Here is a 23,904-nt window from a genome sequence, read left to right on the forward strand (position 1 = left end):
TTCCTTGAAAGGCGCAGATTACCTTTATTTCCCCTAAGAAAGAAAAAAAAGTTAGGTGGTCGTGACGGCTTAAAAAACTTTTTGTTTGGTTTTTCTACTCCAAGTTCACTCTTGTTGTTCAGAAATTTCTCATCAGCAATGATCGGCTTAGCAACTATTATTGAAGCAATATAATGTCTAACAACATAGGTCATTGGTAGGTCAGTAAACATCTACTTTTATCTTATCTTTTATCATCTACTAAAAAAAAAAAGAAAATACTTTGAAGATAAACCCAATCCTAAGATTTTGATGTTATTTTGAAGACAGAGGAGATGATATCTCACAGTAGGAGATGATTTCAGTCCCAAAAAAAGGCTTCATTTTAACTTCTGGATGAGTCAGTGTGATTGCACAGCAATTTAGCAGAACGTTTTAAGCATGAGATATGCGCTGTTAATATGCAAAAGATGTGCAACAAGGTCTAACCTCACATCATCAAACTCTATTCTTGCTTGGCCTTGCAGAATAGCAGAACCAGTCTCAGTTTTCTTCTTTATCTGCTTCAGAGGGGAGAGACTGTCACCAACACTCATCTGCTCCTCTTCACTTACCCTCTCTCCCACACCGAGTAGCTAACTCACCCTCTGGAATGCCCCACTAATTAAAACACGTCTGCCTGCAACTGTGAACGAAATAAAAGAAGGCCCCCCGAGTTACTTTTATTACAGCAGACTGTGTTCCTGGACAACAACTCTGGGCATGGAGCAATTTTCAGAAGATTAAATAAAGTGGAAACAGAACGAAACAGATATAGAAAAAAATAAGTCTGTGTAAAGCGCTGCATGGTGAAAACGCGCACAAATTTGATTATGAAGTTACAGCTACTCACACCCAGAAAGCACAGGCAGGAGGCACAGCGGGAACTCGGGAAGCCTCCTGCAAAGCATGGAAAAATCCTGGACAACCGTGCAAGCAGAAAAGCTGGGTGCAAAACCCTAGCTAGATTTTTTTTTTCTTTTTTCCAAAATGATAGGATGAGCTCTCCGAGGGTACAGGAGCAGATCCTCTCTCTTATTCCTCACATGCAGGACCGGCTGTCCTCTTCATGGTTTTAAGTCAGCCAAAGCACCCACAACATTAGGCACTTGCTAAATGAATGCAATGCCTACCAAAAGAGTGCCCCTGTCAGCACTTTAACACATGGCTGTAGTACACGACTTCTGTAAACGTGTTATATGAATTTGCATTGTAAACCACTATTGATAAGGAACAGCAGAGGGTGGAGGATGGGTGAATTTGATTAAACAAAAGGGTCAACCAGCAGAACTAGTGAAAACTGAATAATTTATTTACAAAGGTAATATTCTTGAACCATCCCTCACCTATGAGAAAAAAAATCCAAAAAGGTTTCTTCAAGCATACAGATAAAGAAAACAAATCTTAACAATAACCCTCTTCAGTGTGGAAGTCATTGAGGAAAAATACTAAAAGATATTCTTTGTCAGTATTGCATACACATTTGGATTGTAGGTACCCCTCAATTAATGAAAGACAAACCCATAATAGTAAAATTATAAATAAAAATTCTATGAAAAAAATGAATTCAGACATTGCTTTCCAATGATGCTTCAACAAAATGACCTAAAGAAAATACACTTATGAAACAGGCCTGGCTAAAAATTGAATCTATGTGAGGTACATATAGATTCATATTTTGGTGCCCATTCTCTTTAGGTCATCACTGCAATCAAAATATTACTATAACTGTCAATAAAATTTCTGCTCCTCTCAGCAGGTATTTTGGCCCATTCCTCATGAGCAAGCCTCTTAGGTTTGAAGGGAGCCCTTTCCAGTTGACACGTTTCAGCTCGTTCCAAATATCCTCCATAGGATTTTGGTCAGGGCTCTTAGAAGGCCACTTCAGAAAAGTCCAATGTTTTCCTTTTGTCCACTGTTTTCTGTGCTTTTAGCTGTGTGTTTTCATTATTATTCTCTTGCAGACCAAAGACCTGTAACTAAGACCAAGCTTTCTGATCCTCAGCAAACATTTCTATCAAGAATCTCTTGAAAGTCTTGTGATTTGATTGTCCTCTGCAGAGATTCAAGACACCCTGTGCTAGATTAGACAAAGCTGCCACAGAGCATAACAAAGCCTCCTCCATTTTTCACAATATGGATAGTGTTCTATTCTTTATGGGCTTTATTTTTCCATCTGTTAACATGGAGCAGATGTTCCTTGATAAAAAAAAGTTCCATTTATGTCTCATCTGTCCATAGGACGATGTCCTAAAAGCTTTGAGGCATATCAGCATGTAGATTGGCAAATTCAGTCTGGCTTTTTAATGATTTGTTTTTATCAATGGTGTCAGTCTAAGTAGTCTCCCATAAAGTCCACTTTTGGCTCAAACAAAAAGGGATACACTTGTCACTTGTCAGTGTGTACACTGACACTGATGTTCCTTGATCTTCAGGTTCACCTTTAACCTCTTTAGAAGTTTTCTGGGATGTTTTATACCATTTGCATTATCCGTCTCTTTTATTTTAATCAATTTTCTTCCTGTGGCCCATGTTCAGGGAGGTTGGCTACAGTCCCATAGATCCTACATTTCTGAATCAAGCTGCTCGGAGATGGTCATATAGCCTTTAAGTGGGTCACATTATTTTCAGTCATTTTTCTCCAGGCCTTTTTGTTAATGAATGTTTATTTTAAAATCATTCTATTGAAGTGTGGTTATAAATCAATGTCTGAATTTCATTAGTTAATTTTTATGGAATTAAACCTCATTACTTTTGTCAGATTCTAGTTATTTCTCTGACGACTGTGGGGTTTTATTTAATTAAAGAGGGGTACCAATGACTATGCCCAGGTGTTGTAATGAAATATAGAAAGAATAGAGTTGTAAAAGACACCTTGCCTAAATGTAAACAGTTCTCTAAAATACATTGCTGGTTCAATAAGGAGAGTAAAAGATAATAAGATTGCTAAATTGAATATTTTCTTTTAATTTTTGTCATTCTATATTATTTTTTATCATATTTTGTTTTGTTATTTTAGAAAAGTTTGAAACGTCTTTCACCCTGGGTTTTAAAATGTTGGCTTCATTTAAAGCATCATTGTAAAGAGATGTATCCTCTCTATGCAATGCTCGGCAAAAAGGCTATAAAAATACTTATGCTGTTCTTACATCTTCTTATGTTAGATTTGTTGAATAGAAATCTGAAACTGCTATAATCATGTCAAAGAGCGAAACAAAACATGGATTTTGTAAAATCATCCAGATAATTCGATCTATAGCTTTTGGTAAAATAACAATACATTTTAGTCAAACTTATTAATCTAAAATACGAATACATAATACAGACAAACCAAAGAACTATATGGTGTCCTGTTTACCAAGTCCCATTTGGTTTTATCTACAGCTATTATTAGGGTTAAGTCATTGTTTTAAAAGAATTTAAAATCCACCCCGGAACACTGCTCTTTTCCTCAGTGGCTGTATTACTTAAATTCATACATGGATTTGCTCATTTAATAAAAAAAGGGGGGGAAAATCCCATTTGATGCCTTGAAGTTTGAGCTTACAAAGACTTTGAAGTCATTAAAAATACATCAGGCTGTATTCTGATGAAAATGTGACTGTTTTACCCCGTCGGACTAGTTTGCTCTTTGAAACCTTTGTTTCCATGTTCTCCATGCTAGGATAGAGAAGGGGACAAAAACACCTTTTCTCCTGACTACTGCACCTCTTAATCCCAAGATGAGACCAACACCACCTTACTAACTTTTAAACAAACTTAACCTTCCTTTCTAGTTCTGTTAATTCTCTCTCAAGGCAAATCCAAAACGTTTGTTCATTTTTACTCAGACAGAGATCTGAGCCCCAGCTGTGATAAAGCTGAAGGCAACAGGAGCTAATTATGACTCCCATAATTATCACAGCCTAATCCTCTAAATATCATTTTCTAAAACGCGCAGAGTATAAACAGTGGCTAAGAAAACTTTGGACTAATCAACTCATTTCAAATCAATCTGTAGATGTGGCATACCATCCCAGTAGAGGCCTTTAGGGCAACTTGACTTCATTAAGTCATGAAATTGCATCCAACTGGATTGTCTTGTATAAAGAGCAATTATATATATATATATATATATATATATATATATATATATATATATATATATATATATATATATATATATATATATATAGAACTCAAATAGGAGTCCAAGTACTGAATCAGGGTCAAGAAAATGTTATTTCAATTATCAATACCTTTAGATGTTGTAATGGTTGCCATTTTATCACAGACATATTCACAGTGAGTTGATGCGCTGCCAGGCTTTCATGTTTAACCAATCCGGCCCACTGTATTGAAGGTTGCCTATAACCACAGTACTTTTCACTTTTTAAAGAGGTTTAGAATCAAGACAGGCTTGGCTGCTGTATATCTCCATCATGGGACTTAAGGGCAGATTATACTTTTGCAACGGCACACATGAAATTTCGCTTGGGTCTGGATGCAAACCAGTTTTGCTGTTATGCTTTTGCACGGTCTGTCTGGAATTTCTAGGGACGCACAGCAGTTTCCCCCCAAAGCACAAGGGGGAGCCTATTCGGGAACTCTCAAGAACTTTATTAGATGGTCTCAAGAACTTCGGCAGCACCGGCAGGAGTGTTTATCTTCCAAAACAACAATGGCGCGTCTGCAAGATATCATGGTCACAGACATGGACCTAGAGTTGCTAGACATCAAAGAGGAAAAGGTTCTGTTAATGGAGTTGGCCAAAAGACGATTAACCTTTTGTCGTAGTTGTCTATTGTAGTTGTTCCTGGGTTTTTAAAAATGGCGCACCCCAGCACCAAATTGAGAAAGGCCGACCAAACAGACAGCCATAAAGGCGTACCAAGGACCAAATCACAGCTTCTTTTTGTCTGTGCACTTCTGTTTGAGGTCTGCACAGGTTTGCAACCATCTGACATCCACTTGGGATTTTTTTTTAGGTGTGCAACGATGGTTGCAGAACCTCTGCGCGGGGGTGGGGGGGTGGTCACGCACGGTTGCAACACTATTAAAATCTAACTCTTTAAAAAGTCTCATAGAAACAGAGTAAACATCCTTATTTCAGTTTAGTACATCAACAAAGCAGTCCATGAAAAACCTTCCCAACAGCAAAAGGAGTTTTTGAAAAGTGTGGGAGTAGCATTCCTATCTTTTTCTTGATACCCCTCCTTAAATCTACAATAATAGAATTCAACTTTATTGTCATTACATTGTCACAAGTACAAAGCAATGAAATGAATTCTCTGCTGCCATCGTGGGGTGCAGGGGGAGCAGTCTAGGGTTGAGGGTCTTGCTCAGGGACCCAGAGTGGCAGTCTGTGGGAATAAGTGGGACTTAAACTCAGAACTTCCGGGACCCAAGCGCAGTGCTCTAGAAATTCTTTCCAGGAGATTTTCAAGATTTGCACAACCTTTATAAAAATTATATTAGTTGTAAGAGCGCTAAGTTAAAGGGCAGCTTCATATTTTCAGGAGAAGCTGGAGTTTGAAAAAGAAGAGTTTTGGCTGCCTGTCTGAAAAGGCCTTGTTGGTTGGTATTTTGGAGAAAATCAAAATTCTAACACTTAAGCACATGACGGGTAAGCTTTTTAGATATTTTCTAAGATGCAGTTAAGAACACCAACTCACTACTCCTTTTGGAGCTTCACCAGCTCCATTAAAATAAACCTAAATTTTCTCTCCGAGAATGAAAAGTAATATAAGGATGCCATCAGATTGTAGGAAGAGCAGCCATCCGGGAATCAGCAAGTTGTAAGTGTGATTCTATTTTCTCCAGACCACATACACAGTTTAGGCAGGACACTTTACCATAATCTGTCATTACAAGTCCTCATTTAGAGATTCTTAAAATTTGATTTCAGGCCTCAAGTTTGTTCAAAATGTTTCATAAAAGTGTATCAGTTTGTTGCTCCAATAGCAAAAATAGATTATTTGAATTACCAATACCCTTTCTTGTGCATCATCCTAAAAAATATAACATTGTGAGTTTTTTCTCATTTTTTTTCTCATTTTGCAACAACAATATTTTTCACAAACAGCTCCAGTGAGGAATTGCCTTAACCCATTACTATGGTACATTTTTTTGATTTAGTTTGCTCAGTGTCAAACCAGCATATCAAAGCTGTTCTCCAGAAATTTCAGTTGATTGAAGGATACTGAAAGTTCTGGGTTACCAAGTTGTGCACAGTAACAACAGCATCAATCATCAGACTAAAATTAAGCATATTATTTTACTAAAATTTTTAGCCTCTGAGTTTTCAATATCATCTATGACACTAATTGTACCAACATCAATAAAGGATTGCATTGCAGCTCTATACTGACTAATCTAATGCGCCATGGATTAGTATTGATAGGGAAGTCTCCAGCAATAAAAAACGGCAGAGGTGATGATTTTTATTCACTATGTGAGCCTTTTGCTTATGCCATGCGGCGTAATACGCAATGGTACCAGGTTTAAACTGCAAGTAAAAAGATATATAAAAGCTGTTTAAATTGTGCAGAATCATGAAATTACAGCTGTCCATTGTCGTGCATCACAATTATAACTTTATATCATTGGAGGTTGATAGATACGAATGCAACAAAATAAAATGACTTGTTTATATGTATTCAGCCTTACAGGCAGAAAAGAATGAGGCGATAAACTGGTTGCAATAACTCAGACTAGATTAAATCGTCATTGGGTTTTTTTTTAACGATCAGTTGGCATTTTCTTTATTCAAAAAAAGTGATAACCCAAAATACCTGGGTATTAAATATTGTATACAGTCTTGATTGACTTAATGAAAAAGTTATAAACCACAATGATGCAAATAATCATAAAAAAATTACTTGTACAATACAATCGTAAATAGTGGAGTTTTGTCATTCAAACTCAGCCAATGACTCGTGCTAGACAAGAGAATTTATCCAGTACACTATTTTAAGACCAGGCATTTAGCATTTACCATCTTACAGAGGGGTGCCACTGAGAAGGGTTTGCAAACTTAAGAAAAATTGAGCCTTGAAAGAGTTTCTTTTTGTTCCTCCTGTGACATCGAGGAATCAAAACAACTTTGAAAACACATTTTTTTGAAGATGCTTCTGTGATCTTTTCGAAATATGCCAAAACATATAAATAGCTTATCTATTTTCATTTGACTTGTAGATTAAACAGATCAGTGTCTACATGAAGCTATGGCCGGATGTGAATTCCGTGGCTCCCTTGAGACGTGACAAACACTGATGATATGCAGTCTGTAAATACAGCGACAAGGCAAACAAAACAAAAAAAAGTTAAAAGGACAAGAGCTTCAGGCATAAGAGATGAAGTTTATTTTCTTTCTGCTCCACTGAAACAGACAGGTAACAGCATGTATTTGATTTAAAAAGCCATTATATTGTCTTTACATGTTAGTGTTGCAGAAACTAGAGAGAGGATTTTGTAATTACTTTCTGACCTGTGTAAGCACCCCTGAATCATAAAATATTGTTAACATCAAAGAGGCCAAAATGACTGTATCATGTCTAAAAGATTAATATTACCTTGCCAGTCTCCTAGTATAGAAATACACCTGTCATCCAAACCAGTCTTTTATTCTCAAAAGGATTTTAAGGCCTTTTTGAAAAAGACAAACTCAGAGCAAGAAGGCTACTAAGGAAAGAGACAACTTACAAACATAAACAATGAATGCATGCAAAAGCCCAGCCTAACACAAATCAGGACCAAGATGTTAACAAATTCCTGCTAAACCAAACAATTGCATTGGGATATAATTTATCTCCCACATATTAGGCTTATCTCAGACTCCCAGGCGAATACACACAAGTAGCGGGAAATAGGACTTAAAAACTGCAGTAATCCAAAAGCAAAAATTCAAATGGTACATGGATTTTGGTAAATCTCTCTTCTTTCTAAAATATTTAAAATATTCTAAAAATATTTAGGAAAAGAAGAGTCTCACAAAGTAAATTCACAGTTTTCTCAAACAAATCATCAGCTACAGCTTCCACCACATGATCTAACAGTGGTTAGATCACCCAGCCAAATATACCGTATAGTAGCGATGTTATGAGATAAGGCTTCAAGGCATGTGTCGAGTAGTGAAGGTAGCGTTTCAGCAAAGTGTGTCTCGAGGCTAGCTTTATTTAGGGGAGGGGCAAAATTCGATGACGTCAGAAGCCTTGCTCCCGCCATACCACGTGACCGCTTCAGAAAGTGGTTCAGATCACCCTCGAACTTTGACAGACATTAAACAGCCTTCGTATTTACTCAAGATGTGTGGATAGAGTTTTGATATATTCTAAGAATAGATTGGTTGGTTAAAACTATTTTGGTTAGATTAAATAAATATAATGATCAGAATATGAGAAAGCCAATGGTTTCAGACAGCTACCAATGCAAGTGGTGTCTGCTGTAAGACATTGCCTCTCAATCTAAGGGTTATTGGTTCAAAACCTGTGTTAAGGTTTTGAAAATTGCTATACTGCTTAACCAGTATTTTGGTCAATGTGACCGATTTCTGTTGGTTTTCCCTTTTACCAATATAGATTGGGTTAAAACATTGGCAAATTAGATTGGTTGGTTTAACAAAAAGATTGTTTGCCCCATAAATTCCAACCAGATTAAAACCAAAAACTGTGGAAAAAATATTATTTTTGAATAAAAATTACTAACACTTTTCAACCTGTCTGCTTGAGCATATGTCACCAAAATGACAGAAAAACAGTGCAACTTAAAAGACAAAAACCTTAAAAAAGACCAATTATGAACAATTTCAAAGAAACTTAAATTGGAAAACAAATCTGCAAAAAAATCGCAATTATATTCCAAACTGTGGTTATGTACTCCACATGTTAACATGAAGCTTCATCAACTGTGGGGATCGCTAATTTTCCCAAAACGATTCAGTGCCTCATGATTCTTCATCTCAACATCACTACTATAGGCAAGTCTCTAACTTTGTTCACTGTTGAGTAAGTTCTGGTCCTGTCTAGGTCTCCCTTTCCACACACCTGAATTAAATTGCTTAAATACCTCTGCAGTAAGCAGCGTTCTCCAGGGTTCTGCTAATGAGCTGATTATGCGACTCAGGTGTGTCTAAATAAAGACATCTAGAAGATGCTGGACACTAGACCATGAGGATCAGAATTGAGGAACCCTGGTGTAAAAAGTGTACAGACAACAGCACTTGCAAGATGAAGTATTCGCATAAGAGTAGGCCTACTGTATTAATAGAAAATTCTTACAGCTTAAACAAGCCATGCAGTTCATGTAAAGCTGCAGTTACTGCTCCAACAAGCTCAAAGAAGATCACAGTTTCACTTTCTTTCCGGTTTCTATCTACTTTGAGCTGTGGCTGGAGATTACATACAGTTTGCTTCAAGATTTTAGAGAGTTTACTTTGTATTTTCCTTAGAGTGAATCTGTTTTGCTTTTTGTCTGACTCTTGATTTTCCGGTCAAATCTCTAAGTTCTTTAAACAGGGTGTCTACCTTGATCGGAACATGCAGACACATACACAGGGAATCACCAGCAGTTAGCTCACCCCCCTTCACTTCAACCAGACATAATTACTACAACTTCATAAGACCCAAAGTCTCAGTTGGATTTGCCTCCAAACTGGATCCAGTGTGCCCTCTGATTTAAAGATCGTGTTGATCCAGTGTTTTGGCAAATATTTACAACAGCGAATTATACATTATAAATCATCCTGTCAGCACAAACAGTCCAAGATATCACCAAAGAGGGTTGATGGTTCAAGAATCCATTCTGGCCATAAAGTCTTAAATGTTCTGTGATAAGGTTTAAAGTGTTTTAATGCAATGCCAGATAGAATATCAGAGATACTCTAAAGCTTTCTGAAGCTTAACAGCAACATAGAGCTGCTCCTCCTCCACCTGTAGCTATATACAGACTATCTTGCAGAAAAAAAAAACATCTACATTTTTCCTGCTTGCAATTAAGACATCTTTAGCTGTTTTGAAATAAAACTTAAAACAGAACAAAGTAAAAGGACAAATCATTCCTACTGAGGCATAATTTCTGTTTCATTAGGACTAACTTTTGGTTCTTATATAAAAGCAATTGGATGAAGCCATTTTTTTTTTTTGTTTAAATAAAGTGAAACCTTGTAATTTATACGAAGAATATGATATAAAGAGATGATAAAATGGGAATAACAAAAAAAGCTATAAATATAATTGATCTGTGGAAAGATTTTCACAAGATAAACATTTTTTCTATTAAACTAATCTGATTTAAAATGTCCTAACTGATGTGCTTACTTATATCTCTATACCTTTCACCTACAGGAGAGTATTTAATAGGTCAACCCAGACAACCAACTGCTCAATTCAGCAGATAATATAAAATCTGGATTTTTCATGTAACCCTGAGGTATTTCCAAATAAGATCCGGCTTATAGTAGAGGAGCCTTACAGATGATATACTGTATTATTATTATAAATTTATGAGGCCACATTCCAATCGATATACCTTTAGAGCAAAGTTATTGTCCAACATAAAGCAACTTTCACTTGTTTAAGGTCACAACAAAAGACTGTATATGATGAAAAATACCTATATATCAGGTATATAACTAGGTTTCTGTTGTGTAACAATTCAGACAACTTTCAGTTCTCAAAAGATCTTGGAATCCAATGATAAAAAAAAGAACTACCACTGAGATATTCAGATAAGACGACTTTATTAAAATGCATTCATCATCGTATCTTCCCTGCAGATAATTCTCTTCAGGAGAACAATCCTTGCCTCACCGGGATGCCAACACAGCCGTAAATGAAGTCGTCTCACCATGTCCTGTATGTCCTCTCCTGCGGTTTTGCCACACAGCGTAAAATCTAAGGTGTGAATTGTCAAGGGCCCCAGAGGGCAATGCTGCATAACTATGACATCAGCCCATAAAACAAGCACACATACACTGCCAAATATTTCCTGGTCTACTAGCTTTATGAGCCAAAGTGTGTCTGGCCTGTTAAGCTTTATGGTCGACAACATAGTGGATAAGTAAGATACAATATTAAAAAAAAGGTTAAGAATAACGGTTTGCAATCTGTGAACACAGAATTGGAGGTGGTGTTATTGTCCTGTTTGAGTCTTAAATGTTTGCCCTCCATTTAAATTTTCTTTTTCCAAATTAAAATATATCTACTGCTGCAATTTCAGCTCAGTTGTCTCTGCTTCTGAGGTAGAAGGTGATATAATTCAGCTGCCATACTGTATAAAAGATTTTTTTCTTCTGCTCCTGTAAGTGTAACCTCATTTTGTATGCAATCTACCTCCTGACCAAGAAATGTTTCACCCTCTGTACACAACACACACTCTGGTCTGTCAAACAATTGCTGAAGTCATGACCTTAGTGTTTATGCTGTTAGTCTAAGTATCCATCAACCTGACCAGAAGAAAAGAAAATGAATATCAGCCTGAAGATATGCAGAGGCTTCCAAAACTGTTCATATTTCTTTTTTTTATTATTTGTATTTTGTCATCTTACAACTACAAACCCTAAATGTATTTTACTGGGATGTTATGTATCAGATTAACATAAATTAATACATATTTAATATAGGAAAAGGCTCTGTAGTTTAAAAAGAAGAAGTTTTTTTTTTCTTTTAATGAGAATGTGAGGAGTGAAGTGCATTTGAATTCAGAGCCTTTTGCGTTTATACAGTACTTTCACTGCGGTTCTTTCATGGTTCTTTTATCCCAGCTTTAGGCATCTAAAGAGATAAATATTGAAAATGTTCCCTTTGCAAAAGAGCTCACATTTAAGGGCTGGTTATACTCCCCGCAGCAGTGTGTCGCAGTGAGTATTTAGATTTATGCCCAATAATTAAAGCGTGGTCTGCGATATGTAATTCCACGCAACAACGCAAGAGGGTCAATCACGAACTAGCTGTGGGTCTAGATACGGCCGAGGTGGTGAAGAAGTGGAGGCAAGTTTGTGTGACAGCAGAGGGACATGAAGGCGAAAAAGAGCGGGGATCCAGGTGGAAAAACGGTTTCGGCTTTCTCACGCACCACGCTCTTCTAGCTGGTCCATCTTTAAGAGTCGTTTTCCACAATGGCGGTCATACAAACAAAACAAGCTGGAAAAGTACCAAACAGAAAATACATATAGTGTAGAGCGGAAGTAGATTTGACCAATCAGATGCCTCCTGTCTGCGGCCCCGTCTGTGGTCACCTACAATTTTGGAGAAGTGCACCAGAGTGTCTGCGGCAGGGACACATTAGCTTTCAATGCGACACACACGCAGACGACCTGGTGTCTGAGCATAAATCAGCCTTTAGAAAGACATTTGGAAGAAATGTCCAAGTTTTGCTGTTGAATCTCACGTATATTTATGTCTGGAGTTTGACATTGGACCAAGGTTAGGGTACGCTAGACAGACATAATACATATTGATATGATTGGATCTGAACCGTTCCATTACAACAGCTTCAAACGTTGCCCCTGTCTAAAGATATCTCTAAAATGGTTTGCTATCAGGATAGCCCTTTATTAAACTCAATTTGGCCTCTCATTAGCAGTAAACAGCTTGTTTTTCAGTGCTGAAGTATCCCCACAGCATAATTCTGCCACCTCCATTCTTCTGCTGTTTCCACATAGGCCAAAAATTTTGTTTATTGTCTTTTCACACTGTCAGAAATTGTTCCAAGTTTGCTGCTGCACCCCTTTGTTTTTGTCACTCTTCAATAAAAATCTAACTGGCTGCTCGACACTAATGGCTGTTGTGTCAAGATACTCTTGCACCACTTAAGCTGTGGATCTGAGATATTCTTCCAGAGTTACAATGACTCTTTTCTGCTCTCCTTCTGCAGCTCCACCGTATTATATCCATTTTCAAAAGAGGCATAAAACAGTTCTCTGTGAGATGTTTAAAAGTCATGATTATTAGCATCCCTACCTTTTAAAAAAAAAACTTTGCCAGACTTTTTTTGTATTCCTTGGTCTTCAATATGAGCTCTAAAAGTTCTGTAAAAATTACTTTTAGGTATTCTAAGAACATGTGCATTTAGGCTTATGGGAAGTTACAAAAACATAGTCCTTCTACTAATTTCAGGACTTGTGATACCATTTGGAGTCTATTTTAATGATTATTAGAGTAGAGAGACTGAATCTGTTCCCCTGTTATTTGTAAAACATTTTAAAAACCATGCATCAGATTTTATTATCTGCAGTTGAGACAAGAGATACAAACCCCTTTCAAAAGGCACTGTTCTTGTCTTGTACACAGATGAACCACATCCCTAACAGTCTATTACACAGTAGAAAGCAAACACTGTCTATGTTCTTGTAAAATCTTGGTCTAAAACGGAGTAGAAAATAATGGCTCATAAAGTCCGTTTTAACAACTAGGTCAAGTTCTGAAGGAACAACAGCAAACAGACGTGACCCGAAAGGGTGAGACCAAGAGGGGGAGACGTGAGAGAGAACGGGGGTAACGGGGAATATCAACAACTGTGACAGCTGTGTGAATATCATGAGGCGAACCAACACAAGGAGCTTTAAGGGAAAGAATGCAGAACAGATCAGCCAGACAGCAGCTTGTGCTCAGAGCTGACATGGCAACCAGTGTCAAGGCACAATAACACAGCAGCTGCCTAATCCTAAACTTCTGCCCTGACACCCAGTTGTGAAAAGCTCCACCTGTAGTTATATATATTTTTTATATATCATCTTGAGCTCCAGGCGATTTGTATCCCTCACTGTCTTGGACTAAAATGGCATTTCACCTTTCTGCCTGAGGCAAAGCTCTTTTTATAAGAGTCAGAAGAAGCTTGAGTGTAAAAGCTGCAGTACAGTAACAGACTTATACAGACCGCTTATTGTTTGTTAGAAAATGTGTTCAAAAACTGTAAAGGTCCTTACCAGCGACAGAGTTGGGCCTTGGCATCATTAATGAAGAAGACGTCTGTGGTGGATATTGATTCAGCCCGTCCGATGTGTGACCTAAAGGCCGCTGTGTCGCCTGTGCTCCTGCTGATGTGTGGGGCTGCTGCTGTTGGTCTGTCTTCGACGGCGTGTCGGCTGGTGTTGCCGTGGCACTGCTGGACTCTTCTTCAACCACGGGAGAGCAGGTGTCAGCCCGTATGCTCTGAGCCAATCCATGGCACCCGGTGCTCCTCAGGCTGCCATCTTTACTCCACTCGAGGCTGGAGCCACTGCGGTCGTCATTCTCGGAGGAACTAGTGATGGTGGCTAAATGAAGACAGAAAACACTATTGAAGCCAGTGAGTAAGGGTAGTAGGAGAGAAAGATGCGAGATAAATTACAGCTGTGTCTTTTGTGTGATATGAACATTTATCAAGCTTAATCTTCATTGAGACACTGAGCTGTAGTGGATCTTTGAATAACTCGTTGCTTCTGCGCATTGCTCTTATCAACACAACTCAGGAGCTCATTCTGATTCGACAACGACAGTCTCCCTGTACTAATAAAAAGCAAGACACATTGTATCTCAGATTTGTTAAATTTATTTAGTGATTTAGCTCAGACTTCTTGCTTTAAATGAAACTATTCATTCAGCTTTATACAGTGAAAACAGTAATTAGGTACGACGCAGACAAAAATGAATCCACACAGATCTAGATCTGAGAACTGTTCCAGTTTAGACTAGTGCTCTGTTTAGGTGAGAACAAATCCTCCAATCCTTCAACAAAGAAAACCAAGAGAAGCATGCTCTGTGAGGCAGATATAAACATTAGACACAGACCAAGCAATCAGTTAAAAACTGAAACTGGATGACTTTCGACTGGATTTTTTCTGACTGCTGATTGGCCAGTCAGAAGGTAAACATCTGAGCCCTCCTTATTTAGTGAGCATGTCCTACTGTAACACTGTAACAGTACCAGTTCACAGTAACAAAGAGCGTTGGTGTGGACAAAGCTACAGAGGGGAGAAGGCTCATATACAACTTTTTTCTAAGTTTTTCCCCAAAATAAAGATAGGCCGCATGATTGATCAATTGACAGGACTGTTTCCTTATAGAAGGAAAATGCTGGGTCTGAATTAGGTTGTCTTTCAGTATGTGGTGGTCTTTCTAAATCCCCCTAAGCATGTGCATCCCTGTGCATGGTTGTCTTTTCCTGTGTTTCTCTGTGGGGCCCTGTGATCGTACATCACCTGCTCAGGGTGTACCCCGCTTTAAGCCAAATGACACACAAGATAGGCAACAGCAGTTGTTTAAACCTTCCAAGCTTTAATCCTTCAGTTTAAATGGCCAAGAGTATTCTTCTTTCCTTAATGTAAAATAGTTAAATCCTGTTTTTACAGTGACATGCAACTAGAGATGCACCAATAGTTTTTTCCGATCCAAACAGATACCGATACCTGGGGTGAGTGTATAGGCCAACATCTGATACCGATTCAATTGTTGAATGAATGAACCATATATCTTGCCACAGATATAAATGTACTTTATATTATTTATTAACAAATAATCAGCAAAAAGAAAGATAACGGCTCCATGTAAAGTGCCCTGGATCGGATCCCCAATATCAGATCTGACTGATGATATCCAGTCCATGTACCAGGTCAGTGTATCAGTACATTTAAGTGTTCATTTCAGGAAGGACATAAAATTCTGTATTACTATTCCTAAAGAGCAACCAAAATATACTAAAAAATCATTTCGATCAAACAGCCTGACGATCTAACTTTCAAAATCCTGCAGATAGTGTATTATTAGTGATATATCAAACACATGTGCGACTTGAAACATTCACAGAAAATCACATCCCTGTTCAGGTTTAGCTATCATCATAAACTGTGGGTTATTCTTCTCATTTTAAAATACTTTTCCTTCATTTCATTAGACATTAGGCTGAGATGTGCCTTTATGGCCATTCTATGCAACCAAAAATGGATTTTAATGCAGTGCAGAGTAAAATAATTGTGCTTTTCAATCCAGTCAGGGTGAAACTTCAAAGAACCAAGAACATTAATCACAGACAGGAATCTGACGTGCATCACAGCTTTGTTCTTCTTTCCTTCAGAACCACTTTATTAAGGTAAGGGAGAGAGATGTCTCAGCCCAGTGGTTCTGATTAATTCCCAACCCACTCTATTTGCACACAAATTAGTAAAACCCTGAATATTAATTCAGCTCGATGCCTAAGAAGAAAAACTTTTCACTCATCAGTGTTCTGAAACATTAGGTGTTGCTAATGCAGCTCCATAATGTCCTTACCTTTCACAGTTCCTTAGACTCTTAAATCTTTAGAATGCTCCTGAAATTCTGTCTTGCTTAGAATTGTGTATTCTAGGAGATGACTTTATCTTTTTTCCCCAGATACATTAAAGATAGAATCTAAAAATACCAATTCATCAAATACAAATGATTAGATCCTAAATTTCCACTTAATTTGAGACTCCTCCAATGATGGTAACATATTATGATGTTGAATGGAGGACAAAAGAAGATTTAAACCTCACAAGCTACTGATAAGAGGAAACTAGAATCAAACAAAAACCAGAAATGTCTTGAGAAAAGTGTCATGTTTCAAAACTTGAAGACTTGCTACAAAGCAGTCTCAGCAAAAATGCAAGGCTAATCCAGATGTTTTCCCAAACTGCAGATAGAGTTCTGCTTTACTACAGTCCTGGATCGATAGCTTTATCTGCTTTCAGTTACACCTAATCCATTGTCCCTAAATGAGCCCAGATTCATTCACTCTACTAACCCATCTGCTTTTTGCTCACTTTAACGTTTCTGTGATTAACAAAGTTCATAGATTGAACAGCAGTTTTTCCTGTTGATTTCCCACCGGATGCCTTCTGAAACGTGTCAGTTCTCTGGTTAGGCAGACACTTTCAGACCAACATCCTTTTTCAGATTTTCAGCAAATGTTCAATCATGATTTGCATCAGCACCTCTGGCAGGAGGATAGTATATTACAGCCTTCATAAATTATTCACTACCCCCCAATAATATTACTTTAGGGAAGGAAGAAGGATGGATTCATGGCAATCAGTTACATAAACCCTGCAGAATTAGAAATCCAAACGTCGTGTTATGAATGGCTTTGGCACGTATTGCTTTCTACTGCAAAAATATCACATTGGTACGTTTTTAAAAGCTGCAACGTTAGTGTTAGAACGAAATTAGATTCACAATTCTGTATAAACTGTAATTGATTTATTAAAGCAGACCACGCTAGAAGGAAAAAAATGGAATTAAGTGCAGATAAGTGGAAACACTTTGCTATTCAATCTACTTTAAAAAATAAATAAAAATTTGTCAATTATAATCCTACTATCTGTGGAAAGGAAGACAAATTAATGCATCAACAGAGTGCCGTCCTCCCGTCAGCTTGCATAAATCTCCTCATGTCTTTTAGGACTATTACAAGAGATCGAGCACAGCGTGCTGCCACTGTCAGCCTGACGCTGCCTCCTGCTGAAGCAGCTTCCTGCAAACCCACTGACTTGGGATGAATAACTTGTCACACAAATGCATCAAATGACAAATGACTGACACCACACAGGTACTTTTTTGAGGCTTTAGAGAGATAAGTAAAAAAAAAGTATGAGTGTGTGCTAAACATAACGTCCTTTGGTTGTTTCAAGGTTTGCCAGAGTCAGTGGTGTCTTTGAAAGTCGGTGTCCTGCAACTGTTAGATGTGTCAAACATTTGATCCAAATCAAAGTTAAAACATGAAATGAAATCTACTCTATTCAAAGAACTTTTTATTTTTATATCTTAAAAGAGATTCATAACAACTTGACCTAAAACAGGAAGAAACCTGGCCATATTTTGTGTACTATATGCTTATAACTCAGATTTGTTCATTTCCACTATATTTATTCCTTCTCTGAATCACTTCCCCTTTTAAATATTCAAACCTGTAATAGAAATACTTTCTTAATTAGACAGATTTCTGCATTCTCACAAGTTTGCCTTTAACTCTAATTAATCTCAGTGGATGGTGAGCGGGTGGGGGCTGTATCTTACCTATGATTCCACTGTCCTTGCTCTCAAGAGTGGAGCTGGGGCTGGTGATGGTCCCACAGGGGCTGGAGCGGCTGAGTGGGGGACGACTTGTCGTGCTGTTTAAAGTGGAGCATGGACTGTCTGTGCTGGGAGACGCCGTGCTGCTGGTCAGGGTGGAGCAGGGACTAATTCCCTGGCTGGTCAAAGCGCACTAAGGTAGAGAGAGACCGGAAAAAGGGTGTCAATACAACAATGATGTTCTCTAAAATGTATTATACCGAGGAAACTTTACATTAAGCTTATCGCTGGGCAAATAAAACATTTTCCAGTCTCATCTGGGAGCCAGCATTAAAAAAAGGAAGCTGGGAGACAAGGCAGATCTGATCTAACTTCAGTCACTTTAACCTGAATCATGTGAAGCCAGTGGAATAATTTCCTTAGCAAACAGGCATGGGTTTCACATGGGAGCATGACACAAGCCGAAGGGCATGAGCGCTGTAAACGGTACAAGGTTAAAATAAATTACACACCGATAGCTAAAATTCACAGAGGAAGAAGACTCCAGTCTGTTGTGCCACAATAGACACCTTTGTAAGGTCATGAAGGCTGCATGGCAACAACGCAACAGCTGATTGGAACAAAACAGAAGAGCAAACAAAATCCAATTAATCCTTGTTTTCTCCATTGCGACATTTTCCTTCCACACATTAAACGGTATGTGAAATAAGAACAGCCAAATGACTGCATGGATATCAGTCTGCAACAACTTTTTAAATCAATAAACTTCAAGGAATGAAATGTGTTTTCTTCTTCTCTGATTTACAGATGACAACACATAAACTAAGAACATTTGGTCGCACTGCTTGCTTTAGATGTACAGTTCACAGTAAATATGTTCACCTACCCTGAACTTCCCACAAGCCACATTATAACCACAAACTAAAATGTATTTAATTAGGATTTAATGCAACAGTGTAACACATAGCAAACATGGGAACTAAAAGGACTTTCGGCAACGAGAATGTGAAAATGATCTTGTAAATCCAGTTTATAGGCTGAGCCTAATCCTGCATCTAGAGACTAGAACCAATCTTAAACTTATCTAATCTCAAACAAATCTTAAAGTTTTTTGTTACCAGGTTTAAAGCCTGTCACAGATTATCAATCAGATTTAGATTTGGACATTACACATGGAATACAAAGACATTTATATACTTTTTATTGTTGCACACAAACTATATAAAGGGTTTATGTCCTGATGGTGAAGCTGCAAACTCATTCTCGGGTCTTTAAAGCCACTAAATGGTTAACCTCGATGTTTGCCCTGTATTAAGCTTCATTGATTAAGAATCGTCCTTGAAAGCATCTTTCTTCCCCGCCTGACCTAGAGAAGAGCATCACTCTAAGTATGATTCTGCCACCACCATGCTTCATAGTGGGGATAGGAAGTGTTCAGGTTTATGTACGGTATAGTGTTTGGCCTGCAGGCCAAATAGTTTAATACTACTCTGATCTGACCAAACTTCCAACCAGAATTCTTAGTTTTCTGTAAACAATGATTTCCTTCTTCCCTCTTTATTATTCAGGTTAGATTTGTGGAGCGCACAGCTAATAGTTGAGCTGTTGATAGATTCCTCCATCTGAGCTGAGGACCTCTGCAGGTTCATCTTGTTACAAAGGCTGATTATGTAGTCAATGCTCTGCTTTGTTTTGTTTTGGGTTTTTTTAGATGATGACAGCGCTGTGTGAGATCTTGCTTTAAAATTCTCCACACTTTCCACCTGTTTCAGGAGTTCATTGTGCTGTTTTTGAAGGTAAGTTGAAAGGTGAAGTCCAAGATCGTAACATTTCTGCAAGGCCCACTAGATTGCATGCATCAATTAATGTTTATATTGCTAAGCTGGCTTATCTTCCTTAAGGCAACAAATTAAAACTCCAGGTCAAATAGGCCTCCTGCCATATAAAAATGCATATTTGCTGATGTTATGCATCCTGAGGGACTTTAATTGATTTTCTCTCATAATGCATCTTTAACATATTCAGAACTGTGCATTCTTTGAGACAAACTACCATTTCAAACCATTCAGGGAACGGTTCATACAATTTAATCAATAAAATCCTGACCTTACATGTATTTGGCTTCATATGCTGCAATATAAAAAAAAAAAAAAGATATTTTTTGCTGAAAAAAAATGTTCAACTGAATTTTCTTTATGTCGCTTGAACATTTTATTTTAAATGGAAGAACCAGAACAGTAAGACTAATAAATATCAGTGACAGCATGACTACCAACTTGTAGAGCAGTAACTTTAACTATGTGGCATTCTTTCTTTTTACAGCCCTCCTTTCTGTAAACAAACACCACAGTAAGAGACAGAGACCAAACTGAGATTTTATAATTAGCTCTGAGGCAATACTAAAACATGCTGTGTTACAGACATGCAGTAAAACGTCACAGGGGAAAATAGAACTGCTTACAGATGACAGATGATATACAAAACAACGTACATCAAAATGTCTAAAGCTTAAGCAATTCTGGCTGCCCGATGAAATCTACTGTAATGACTTTGGTTCTTAAAACACTTTCTTAGCCTCTCAAAGATTCCTAAAACTGCAATTTTATCATCAAAACATGTCCTTGGACATGAGATGGATGGGGAAACAGCAGCATGCTGGGCTCCGCTTCCTACAAAGTCCCAGCTTAATTAACGGAGCCAAACAAACTGAAGCTCAGACCTAACATAACTATTTCTGGACACGAGCTCAGATACTCTTGTTACATACTCCAGAGCTGACCCTGAAATAGCACTTAAGTTACAGCACGACACTGAGGAACACGCAATTAAAAGTACATGTGACCAATTTAAAACAACCACTTCCCTTTAAAGAAACTGAATGCTTTAAGTGAAACAGCTGGATAGTTACCATTTCTTGTTGAGGAGAAACTTGATTTCCAAAAGATACCCCCTAAAAACTCCAGAATTAAAGGAGGGGAAAAAAGAATCCATTTTCAGGGTTTGAGTGTGAACTATCATCTCCTCTGATCAGCTCCTTTCTATCGGTGTATCTGTGGGCTGCAGCAGTGGCAGCAGCTGCTGCTGGGTGAGGAAGGGAGGTAGAGGGGAGGGAGGTAGAGGGGAGGGAGGGAAAAAAATGTAATACCTTCTTTTCATTCTTGTCATCCATAGGTATGCGTGCCGTACCAGGGATCCCTTCTCCCAGTAAAAAGCCCAGCCTTGTCATCAGTTCCTGAGTGGCAGGAGAGGAGGAGCCTGGCTGTTGCTCTGCTTGCAGCTCTGGAGATGAGAGAAAACAGAAGGGGGAGAAGTGCTGTTAGCTTGGAAGATTCCCTCTCTCTCTTTTCTCTCTCTTTCTTACTCTCTTTCCTCTGGCTGGGCCACACAGGGCCACGCTGCCTGCCCTGCCCTCCTCAGCTCTGCTTTGAAATGCATTGCTGCACTCCACCAGCAGCTGCTGATGTGCTGCAGACCCGTAGAGGGCGAGGAGAGAAAACCAACACGGGAGACTGAGAAGGGGGGGAGCTGTGGCCGAGTATGTGTGTATGTGACTGTGTGTGAATACATGTGAATGTCTGGCATTGTTAAGAAAGCAGAGACTCTGCTTGTGTCCAGCAATACGCCTTGAGTGCCAATTCCAGGGCTTTCTGCTTGTTTACAGTTCTCACTCATAAAGCCTCAGAATATCAATGAGGTGGACCAATGCTTTCCCAAGCAAAGCTTCATCTAACTTTGTTTAAGCTTTTTTTTTTCTTTTTACACCTGAAGTGACAAAAATATAATAGGCAAAATATTCTACATCTTACAGGTTTCCATTGGCAGTTTTTTGAAAAACAATAAACCTAGCTGCCCACAGCCGGATTATATTTAAGCATATGAACAGGAAATTAAGTGGATTGAAAATTATTGCTAGGAGAAGGTACAAGGACCAAAGCTCGACTGTCTGCCTGTTGTACAACAAAGATGGTATAACCCGTTCTAATAGAGCCTAGTAGTTGCAATGTATCCTACAAAGCATTTTCAAATGGACAATGTTTCTGTGTCAAACATCCTTTTTTTTCTTTATTCTCCTTAAATAATATGTTTTTTTTCCTTTCTGGGATGCTTGCTGTTTGCTTTAAAAATGTATGAATTTCAGTTTTGTGGGTGCTTGCAATATTTCTCCCATCTCCCCCTTATGCCACCAAATGTCTCCACTTAGAGACAACAATTGCATTTCTATTCATTTAAGATTTTTGTTTTTTAACTGAACTTAACCTAAAAATAAACATTTAGAGTTTAAGTCTTTTGTAACATTAAATTTCATTATCCTCCACTAAATTTTTTCCTTCCACTAAACTTTTCTTTATCATGCCTGGAGCCAACTTCTTTAGCAATGGCCTTTTGTAGGGTTTAATGACAACTGCTAGACAACTGTCAATGCAGTCTTTCCCTTGATTATGTAGCTCATAACAAGGTAGTAAGATAACCTTTCTGTAATAAAACTTTTTCTTATTAAAAAAAATATATTTCGTTCATTTTCTAATAACTGGATTTGGGCTAATCTTACCTAATTAAACTGGTTCTAACCAGTTGTGTTAATTTTTGTTTACAGAAAATAAAAATGATGAACAGAGAAAGTAACATCATGATTGAAAGAAAAATTATGCATAAATAAATAACAGAGGAAGCTATTCTCTACATCCAAATATCTATTATGTGTCATTAGGGTGAGAAATCAAAGCTATTCAATGGAGTAATTTGTTGGGTTTTTTTTTTATATCAAGTCTTTGTATATTGAGAAATAGAGCAAAGAGTCTAGAGACATAAATTTATATTTTGCTTGGAATAAAATAAAATTCTGTACATTCAAATATTTATCCAAGATTGTGTATAAGCTATGATTAAAATGTTAGAAAAAACAAATGTCTCTTTGATACGTCGTACATATAGCATGCAAATGAAGTGGCAGCATTATCTCAGAGCGGGCGGAGCGTTCGATCACAGTTAGAGACTCAGAGCGAGCGCGGCACAACTGCTTATTATCCAGCTCTTTCTGTCAGCACCTTCTTCTCATCTCTTTCATTTTCTCCTTTGCCCTCAGTCTTCCACAGTTATTAATAATGTTGACAGTAAATCTGATTAAATACAAACAAGTTCAATGGCGGAGTGTGTTGCCAAGCCCAAACATCATCTGAATAAAGGCAGGACATCACATATTTTCTGGCACACTAGTGGCTAGAATAATAACCTTCTCTCGTTTTTAAATCATAAATATTTAAACAGTTATTCTTATACTGAGAAGAAAGGCTGGTGGATAAATTATTCTAACAGCTACAATGAGAAAAAAAACAAGATTAAGGCTTCCCTTCTAATGCTATTTTTGACCTTCTAATGCTATTTTTGTATTAAAAACTGTGAAGTTTGCTGAAATAATTTCTTAGAGATATACTAATAACGAGTGTAGTTGTGAACAGGAAACTTGATTAACAGAGGCCAGGGGAGACCCAAACTGAAAAAAATATGTAATAAAAATGTCACCACAAGTAACATTATGCCAAAAGCTGATGTGTTTCTTTTAGTACTACATTTTTTTTATATATATAATTGAGGTAGAATTTAAAATATGCCCACTTATTATAATGATTTAGTCCCACAGTTCAAAGGCAAATGACTTATGTAGGAATCCCGATCCACTTCAGATTTATTGCATCAATAGCACAACATTTTAGCATCAACACCTTCCTTAATTTTATCCTTAAGCATCTTAATGTAATTTAGGTCTTAATTTAAGATAAATCTTCAAATAATTTTTTTCTAGGTCAATTAGAGGTAAACTCCCCAGTTTGGATTATTATTGTTGTCTTGTTTTTTTCATAATTTTAGCTGCACCTTATGCAGTTCTTACACTAACATAAAGGTA

At 37.7% G+C, this 23,904-nt stretch overlaps 1 protein-coding gene across 2 annotated transcripts in view; it reads right to left on the reverse strand.

Annotated features, from left to right (window-relative positions):
• Positions 1-23,904, reverse strand: part of tanc1 (tetratricopeptide repeat, ankyrin repeat and coiled-coil containing 1) — a 123,196-nt gene that overhangs the window by 32,806 nt on the left and 66,486 nt on the right. For both annotated transcript variants that reach the window (XR_001482157.1, XM_015402538.1), the window contains exons 5-7: positions 21,148-21,281; positions 18,006-18,195; positions 13,922-14,251 (exon numbers count right to left, since the gene is read on the reverse strand). Coding sequence is in view for 1 of the 2 variants with exons in the window: in XM_015402538.1 (XP_015258024.1) it covers positions 13,922-14,251; positions 18,006-18,195; positions 21,148-21,281 (654 nt within the window). In the remaining variant the exon portion in view is untranslated. The remainder of the gene's footprint in view (positions 1-13,921; positions 14,252-18,005; positions 18,196-21,147; positions 21,282-23,904) is intronic.

This window comes from Cyprinodon variegatus, unplaced genomic scaffold (genome assembly GCF_000732505.1).
Source record: "Cyprinodon variegatus isolate N-32 unplaced genomic scaffold, C_variegatus-1.0 Scaffold1363, whole genome shotgun sequence".
In the NCBI taxonomy this organism is placed as follows: domain Eukaryota; kingdom Metazoa; phylum Chordata; class Actinopteri; order Cyprinodontiformes; family Cyprinodontidae; genus Cyprinodon; species Cyprinodon variegatus.